An 8,931-nucleotide genomic window follows, 5' to 3' on the forward strand; every position below is an offset into this window, starting at 1 on the left:
TTTGACTGTTTCTGAATCCTAAGTTGCAGACATTATGGTCAATTATGCTTTAATATTGCACTTTCTATACACATGGGGACTCTGCCAAGTAGCCACAGTATAACCACCCACATCTGAATGTAAATATTGATTCGATATTAGTACATGGTCTTCAGGTGCCATTCCCAGTTTCCTCCTTTCCCCTTGTATTTTTAAATTACGCAGTACTGGCTACCCTTTTCTGAAAGAAAACAAAACACTGAATCACAGAATGCTTCCATGCACCAGTCCCCAAACCCGAGGCCCTTGTCCAGATGTACTCCTTAGGCCGTTAGCTCTCATTCTTCTGCATAAGACACCACAGGCTGTACTCGACAACCTCCCTTCAATCTCAACTGGCTCTTCACTAGTAAAAATATGGCTTCCTTCGGAGCTCACTCTGTGCCAATGAATAATGAGTCTTATCCACTAAAAATTTCTGCTTCTTAAAAAATAATCCATCCCTCAGGCATTCCAGTGTGCACTGACACCCCTCACCTTGGCCGTCCTGGCGAGTCTTCCTTATACCTTGCCTCCACTAATGGTCACTCCTGGCCCATGTATCCATGGCCTGTCACAGGGTGACTGAAGGTGCAGAACGACATTTCAGATGCCAAAATTATTTTGCCAAATTGCCCCTGGCATAGCCTTTACTGGTCAGTTCTCTTGGTGAGGTCAAAGAAAATCAGTTGTAGTCATCAATGCTAGATATCATATCTTCCTTTATAGAGCCAATTAGATGGGTTAAAAAGGTTAGAAAAACTCAGTTTTTTCCACTGCTGAGGAACTTAGCCGCAACTTCAATTTTGAGGAACTTGAAAAGTTGATACAATATTTTTTTAAATCACAGTGACGGTTACACAAAGTGCTAACAGGTGCAATTTATGTTTTTGTCTTATTCCTATCATTTGTATCTCGCTGACACTCAACGTATAGGTCTCATCTGAGATACTCTCTGCGTTCAAGTGACTTCATTATTCACATATTAAAAAACGACCGAGCACCAACCATGCGCGGCGCGGCGCGGCTTCAGGTGCAAGGTGACAGCAGTGAATGGTCTCTGCTCTTACACAGCGCACACCCTGGGACAGACAGCAGACAAGTCAACCATCGTCACTCTGCTGCCTGTGTAGGGAAGCCTGGGAAGATGCAACCGATGTGCTTATTAAGTGGCCTGTGAAGGGCGGGGAGATACAGATGGATAAAAGGACAGAAAACCCAACACCAGTTGAAGCTGAAATAGGTAAGTGAGCACTCATCTTGCTGTTTTCTCTATTTTGAGCATTTTTGAGGCACAAAAATGCTAGTAGCACACTACTGGATTACTACCTTGGTGATTTTTCTCTTTTGACTGGTTTTCAATAGCTAACCCCCTCCCCCATGAGCTGTCTTTACTAAGCACGTCAAAGCCAGTCTGAGAAAAGTAGTGGGAAAGCCCCTCTCACTTAAGAGATTTAAGAATCCAGAGAGTTGGTCTAGGTTGGGTGTGAAATGATACACTGGAGAAATCGGTGATTTTTCCCAGGGGTGGCAGCCCCTGGGTGGTATCTGTGTGACCATCTCTCCCCCGTGGTTGAAGAGCGGCATACAGCATTGCTGTTCACTTTAAAATACCTAGGCAACACTTTCAATAAAGGTGACAAGAGTTAATCTAGGGGATGAGAATGAGCATGTTGTTTGTTTCCATTCTGTGGAAGGGTTACAAGCTTCTTTCAGTAATAAAAGGCCTAACTTCTTTTTAGAAAAACCCTAGTATCATTATACGTCAGAGTAATGGGTATTAGTCTCTCTCCCTCTGACCTTGTGGGTAGTAGGACCACCAGTCCTCACTACCTTCAGCCTCCTCCAAGGCTTCAGGTAGCTCCTCTTCCAAAGGCTCCAACTTCCCTTCCATTTTTCAACGAGGGGTTTGCGCGAGCGCCTCGGACGACTGGTTCAAAACAAAACACCCGCGTGAAGGTGAAAGGCAGTGCTCACGCGACGGCGCGGTTCTACCCTCTCATGTAGGTGGAGAATCAGCCACCTGCTCTGCGCAGGCGCGGAACTCCTGCCAGCCGACGGCGCGCATGCGCACACCCGTGAGCCCCTGACCGGCTAGACACTCGAGCAGAACAAGGGTATCTAGATGGCGGGAAGGGAGTGAGGGTTGTGAGCACACCACACAGACAGACAGACACTCACTCACTCACTGGGGGATGGGGGGTCTTTCTCTTTAGGCCCTACATTATTGCAGCTTGCCAAATTCTGGCGCAAACATGCCCATGCCTTGAGAGTTCGAACTCTTTTCCATTTACAACTCTTCTTTAAAAAAGTCCATGAGAAGAGTTACCTCCATTGCACGGATACTTCCTGTCAGCCTTAGAAACTTAGCGCAGGGCCTTCTACATACAAATTCTGGATCCCAGCCACCGTTGGGTGAAGTCCGGTGCCGTAAGCCCCATGTTACACCGGAGGCCGCCTTCTTGTTCATGTTTAAAGCAGCTAACATTACCAAGGCTTAGTTTTTGGCAGGGCAGAAGTGGACAGAGTATAAGAAGGGCAAGGAGATCTACTGTGGGGCATGGTTGTAGGCCTTGCACGTAGTTTCCTCTTTAAAACACCCCTGGGCCAGTTACAGACACAAGTGGATGCCATATTTCCCATTCTAGAGCTCCTGTCCACCCCAGGAAGCCTGGCCACTCAGAGCTGGGAGTGCCATGAGGAGACTTTGGAAGCAGGTTTGGAGGGACAGCCCCTGACACAAGTTGGGACGTCAAACTTGGAGGTGAGGCCGCGGAAAGGGAGGAGGCGGCCCAAGACTTTCTGCCCAGACAGAGGCCCACGAAGGGCCTGGAAAAACAGCCTGTGCCCCTGGCTGTCTCCATCCCGCTCCCATTTGTGGGCGGCTCTCAGATCTTGCCAGGGACCAGCCACAGCCAGAAGGAACAAGCCAAAGACGACCTGTGAGCTCTGTAGTTCAGAGTCCCGTGAATAAGCCATTGTGGGGAGCTTGGTCCGCAGAGGTGGCCGGGGGTGTGGAGTACTTGGGGGGGTAACGAATGAAGAGCCGGTCTTCTTCCTTTCTCACCCAGCGCAGGAGTTTGGTCACAACCAAGATGGCACCTGCCTTGGTCACCAGGGGGCTGAGGCAGGTGTACAGCTCGAATTTGGAGGTTACCTGAGGGGTTGCAAGGAGAAAGGGTTAGGAGGGGCTGAAGCAGGCCACGGACAATACAATTCTGGCCATCCAGGCCCAGTCCCAGCTTTGCCTTTGGGAGCCTGGAAGATGTACCTGGCGGCAGCTTCCACCTGGTGCTGCTTGGACACCGTGCTAAGGCAGGTATGCTGATACTGTCATGGGTGGCCAGGGGTTCTCGGTTGGGCCTAGTGGTCAGCTGGAACAAGTGGCTGACTTGGGAGATGCTAGTTGTGTTTGTGTGTGTACGTGTGTGTGTGTGTGAAGGACATGTGGCACTTCTGGGAGATCCTGCCCCAGAAGCATGGGCTGAACTTAATCAAGATATAAGAGGAGAAAAACCCGAGTTGAAGGACATTCTACATGATAACTTTCTTCAGAAGTACCAAGGTTCTAAGGCAAAGAAGATTGGGGGTCTGTTCCAGAGCGAGACTAGGGACACACAATAGATGCAACCTGTCATCTTGGACTAGATTCTGGATCAGTAGGAGGACATGAGTGTGGGCAACTGGTAGAATTAAATCTATGGATTAAATGTGACTGAATCCATGCCAGCTTCCTGGTTTTGATAATGCCGATGTGGTTTTCTAAGACATTACTTTTTGGTGACAGTAGGTGAAAGACCACTTTATGATGAATCTTTGTACGACAGTTACAACCTCGAAAAATTAAAAAAATAAAAGTGTCAGCTTAGAATAATACCTGGCATCCAACGAATGTACAATAAATCTGATAAATCAATGTCAGAGCTTGGGGACAGGGGTCATTCCCGATAGGGTTACCCTGACTGCCTTCCCTCAACAGCTGACCTTTAACAGACTCATTGGAAGTGGGGGTGGCTCAGGGAAGGACACTCCAGAGTTCAAGAGTGCCTGGGACTCACGGAATCAAAACTGTGTTGGAGGAGAAGGTGCACGCAGTCAGCGTGGTGACGAGGATTAATGGGGTCTCTTGTGAGTCAAAGACAAAGTGCTGGTTGCTTATGGGGGAAGAGCAAACAGAAGGCGGAGCTCATGTAAGCTTGCTGACAGTGGCTCACAGATGTGTGTGATGGGAGGAGCAGGGCTGCTGGCAGAGGTGGGGGCAGGGCAAATGTTCAGTGTGGGTGGTTCCCCGTGCTTGGTGGAGCTGCTGTGGCTGGAGGAGCTCTACAGCAGGAAAAGGCGTTCTCTCCTGGCCCTAGGCGCTCACCCAGGCCAGCAGTGTCTCCTTCTCAGCCACATGGTAAATGAGGCGCAGGGGCCGGGAGGTGCTGTGGAGGCGGGCGTGCAGGCGGTGGTACAGGTCGGACAGCCGCTGCCGCTCCTCCTCTCTGCTGTAGGGAGCCTCCAGCTCGGGGCTGCGGGACGGAGGTAGAGAGTGAGATTAGTCCAGGGCATCCTAGGCTGGCCCTTCTCTCTGTCTACAGACTGTTATTTTGTTATGGAGCGGAGGCTTTCCCAACAGACTTGGGGATTCTCTGTGGTTGGAGGTCAAGCTTCCCCTTTCAAACCCGGGGATTCCCTGAGTCCTAGGGCCCTTTCCTCCACTACAACCAGGGAACGCCTCTAGGTGGCTAGTTGAGCCATCATCCTCGGACAGAACCAGGCTCTGTCCTGGCATGGCCGGCTGCCTCTCCTGAGCCTGGCCTACAGCACGCTGACCCCGGGCTTGCCAGACCTTCCCACCAGGCCCACCTTGTGAACTGCGGCAGCTGGCGGTGGTGGTCAGGGATGTCCAGGGGTTTATAGAGGAAGTGGCGGAGGCCGGGGGCCCCTACGGCCTGCACGCTGTAGGCGGGGGCGCCGGCCGCTGGGTCGCTGGACAGGCTGGCGGCCTCCCCAAGGGCACGGAGGGCGCCCAGGCCGCGCATGCCTTCTTCCACCAGGCGCCGGCAGGCAGCCATGGCATGGAAAGCTTCACGGTGGGTGCCAAGCAGCAGCAGGCAGACGGGCATGGAATCCAGGCGTGCCACGTAGGCGTAGAAGAAACCATCAGGATTGAAGCGGGGCAGGCACACAGGTGCCCACGCCTCACCTGCTGCAAAGGCGGGCGCGCCCACCCAGTCCAGCAGCAGCTGCAGGTCGGCAGGGTCCAGTCGGCACTCGGCCAGCACGTTCCTCTCCTGGGCCGCTGTGATCAGCCGCCCGCTGACAGCCAGCACCGACAGCGCCAGGCCGGGGGCCGTGCACCGCCGCAGCAGCGTGCCCAGCGCCTCCCGCAGAGGCCGGGCCAGGGGCACGCAGCGCACGGCGCCCAGCAGCAGGGCTCCGGGGTCTCGCTCCACGCTGTCCAGAAGCCGGTCTAGCGTGCGCTCCGAGCCGGCCAGCAGACGCCGGAGGTCGTAGTTCTGCTTGTGCGCGAAGATGCGGGCCACGCTCGCGCGTGTCAGTGTGCTCACAATCTGTGCGTGCACGGCCAGCAGCTCCTCGCGTAGCTGCGCAGCCGACTGGGGCGTCCGCGACACAGCCACTAGCAGCAGTGGGCCCTGCTGTAGGAACACCAGCTTGTGGTCCTCTGGGGGAGGGAAGGGGCAGGCAGGGGTAGAGACGGATCAGGAGGGGCCCAAGGGGGCTGCGGGGCTCTTGCGCCCTCTCGCCACCAGCACAAGCCACACCTGGTCCAAACCCAAACTCTGCAGGTACCTGCACAGGGTAAGGGCAAGCTGCAGGAATTTGGGCATTTGTAGAGACAGGACAGATGTCAAGGGATCCGTGGGTAGGTTAGAACACAGCACTGAACAGGGGTGGCCGGAGCAAAGACTCAACACAGGGCAGAGGAGACCCAGCCCAGCCTCACAGCCACGCTCTCAGACAAGAGGGTAACAAGCTAATCACCCCGCCCAGGAGCAGTCGGTCACTGGGCACCCAGCAGAACAAGCAGAGACGGCCCTCCTGACGGCAGCTGGGTGCTGGACAGTGTGTCAGGCAGACAGACCTGCCCACGGCTGGCTAAACACCTCCTGCCAGCCACGTCCCCAGCCCCTGCCCACCCACGCTCACCAGCGTAGATGGCGCGGATGGCATCTCCCGCGCTCTGCACGAAGGACACGAGGGCTGTCATCACTCCCATGGTAGCCGACAGCGCCTCTACGCTACCATATCGTGAGTAGATAGGCTTGCCGGCCTCGCTCAGCACGAACACGTGCTTCCGCTGGCGGCGCCAGTCCTCGTCACAGGGGTCTCCCAAGCTGGAGTCCCCACCCTGGTCTTCAGAGCCTCTCTCGGGGTCATGAAGGAGATGATTGTCCGAGGCTGTAGGACTCCAGTGCTCAGAGGTGCTCCGTGGAGCCTCTGCCTGGGGCAGTGATGGTGGCGGGAGGTTGGGCAGCTGGACCTCGGCCTTGGATTCTGAAAGGAAACCTGGGGTGGGTCATCTGCCGGTGGGCTCTCATTAACCCCACCTTCCCAAGGACTACCAAGTCCTTACTGGTCCCTCAATGATCCCTGCATACAAAGTCCTGGAAGAATCTTCCTTGTACTCAATGACCAATGTGTGGGATCTCCCTAATGATGTCCATTAATGTGAAGCCGCCACCGATCCCACTAAGACTTGAATAACCCAGTATGTTCTCACTGTCCTTCACTGGACAGTCTCTACAGATCAATTCTTCCCCTTTCAACAATGGCTATTTCCGTCTTCAAAGCACCCCATTGTCTCTGAATGACTACTGATAGTCTCATTTCCCATGATCCCCCACTAACTCCTCTGATTCCTTATTTATCCTCATTATCTACTTGCTCTCAATGGCCATCACCAACATCCGCCAATATCTGAGCCCTCCACCTTCTGACATCCTCAACCCCTTTTTATTCTCATTGATGTCGACTGGTCTCTAAGGACCACCACTGACTCTCCCAGTCAACCATTTCTATTCTCAGTGGTCATTAATCCAATGACTTCCACTAAATCCACTAATACCCAGATCTTTAGGACTCCACTGACCCCTTATTTACTCCCCCATTTACTTCTGCTGAGCTATACTAGCACCCCAATAACCCCACATTAACATTACTGTCCCAATGCACAACTTTTTTTTTTAACTACATGTTCCTTCTTTCTGCTCCACCAATGGTCACCATTAACCTCCACTAACACACAGGACTTTCATGACCTCTGCTGCCCTTCCCCGCGACCATCAGTAACATTCACTGAAATCTGCAGCTTCAATAACCCTCTACTGCCTCCTCTGGCACCCTCATTTATTCTGACATCTACCGATTCACCCAATGGCAATCATTATCCGTTTACAACATTTTCTCCATAAAATCACAATGACCTTATATTCTCTCAATGATACTTACTGGCACACTTCATGTTTCCAAATACATACTATCCCTCCCAGTAACTGCCATTACCTGCAAATAATTCCCAAGTCCTAAATGACCCTCCCTCAAAGTATTTTCCGTGGTATCTGCTGCTGCTTCCCAACTGACTCCATTAATATCCATTAATTCCAAAGTGGTCAATGAGCAAAGGTTTCCCAGTGACTCCCATTGATTCCCCAATGATATCTTTACATGTCTGGTAATATCTTGATGACTGAAGACCTCCCATTACTGATCCCCAGATTCTCCAAATGACCTGGCTCCCCTCCCCCACTGGTCACCATGGACAGAGGGTCAATGCTTCCTTTAAAGACCCCCCTCACAAGCGTCTACTGATTCCTCAATGATATAAGTACTCTGGGTGCCCACTGACCCCCACTGATCCCCTTTGCATCTCAATGACTAAACACCCTACCTCCCCAAAACATTAACTTCTAAATAGATTCTTCCTCAACGCCATTGACTTTCTTTTACTCATTCAATAACCTAAACACCCTAAATCCCCGATGACCCTCTTTGAACCAAAATACAGTCTTTTAATTCCTCAATCACCTGTACTCTCACTAAGTGCATTCTGGTTTGCCCAGGACTGAGACATGTCTAGGGTTACGGGAATTCTGATACAAAATAGGAAAATCTAGACAAACTGGATGATCCCTGATCCTACCCTCCATCCCCCCCTTAAAGAACTTATCTGAACATCAGCTGATACCCACTGACTTCCTTCTCATTTCTCAATGATTTAAACTATAGCAATGAGTTAGCTACCACCTCCTACTGAACCCGCTGTGGTTCAGTCTACTTCCCCAAATCCCAAAGAACCCCTTGCAGGTCTCTCACTGACGCTCTCTCCCTCTCACCCAACAATAACAACCCCTAGGGCTTCCGCCCACGACCCTAGTGGGAGGGGAGCATACCTGTTTCCTCCGAATCCTCGAATCCAGGTTCTGGCTGACCCGCGTGAAACCCTCCACTATCTCCAGTCTCTTCACTAGGGAACTGCGGGCCCTCCAAGTCCTCCGCGCCCCCGGGGGCTGGGGCAGCATCATCTCCTCCGGCCTCCATCTGCACATCCCTGGAGAGGAGGGAATTGAGGGTGACAGGCAGCAAAAGAAACTTCTTAGAAGCCTTTACAGGGCCAGGCCCTCTGGACACATCCCTAATGACTATTTTCCCCAAAGTTTAACAGGATGAGACATTCAAAACCACTGCCGAGCACCTGCACCCTCCAACACTTTCCGCAGAGGGAGGCTCTATTAGACCTTAGGAAATAAAGATACATAAACACCTGTTTCAAACCCGTGTCTCAACTGCCCGGCTACCAACACTTCCCGGCACGGCAGCAGCATCCCACTTCCGGGTGCGGCTGGAGCTTTGCCACACTTCCGGGAGCTCAGCCCCGCAGAAAGGCACTTCCGGTTGTGGGGCGTC

The 8,931-nt window shown here is 52.5% G+C and overlaps 1 protein-coding gene across 2 annotated transcripts; it reads right to left on the reverse strand.

Moving 5' to 3' along the window:
- Nucleotides 1-2,974: 2,974 nt before the first annotated feature.
- Nucleotides 2,975-8,565, reverse strand: MON1B (MON1 homolog B, secretory trafficking associated; the record flags this gene model as incomplete). 2 transcript variants are annotated; one of them, XM_080704537.1, is made up of 5 exons in its annotated part: nt 2,975-3,175; nt 4,385-4,532; nt 4,870-5,689; nt 6,175-6,522; nt 8,418-8,565. In XM_080704537.1, 5 exons carry the CDS (start codon nt 8,563-8,565, stop codon nt 2,975-2,977), a joined length of 1,665 nt encoding a protein of 554 aa, XP_080560663.1. The 2 variants fall into 2 exon arrangements, with proteins under 2 accessions (XP_080560663.1, XP_080560664.1); XM_080704538.1 differs by lacking the exon at nt 6,175-6,522.
- Between the last annotated feature and the right edge of the window lie 366 nt (nt 8,566-8,931).

Source organism: Muscardinus avellanarius (assembly GCF_963383645.1).
Source record: "Muscardinus avellanarius genome assembly, chromosome: 10".
NCBI classification, from domain to species: Eukaryota; Metazoa; Chordata; class Mammalia; order Rodentia; family Gliridae; genus Muscardinus; species Muscardinus avellanarius.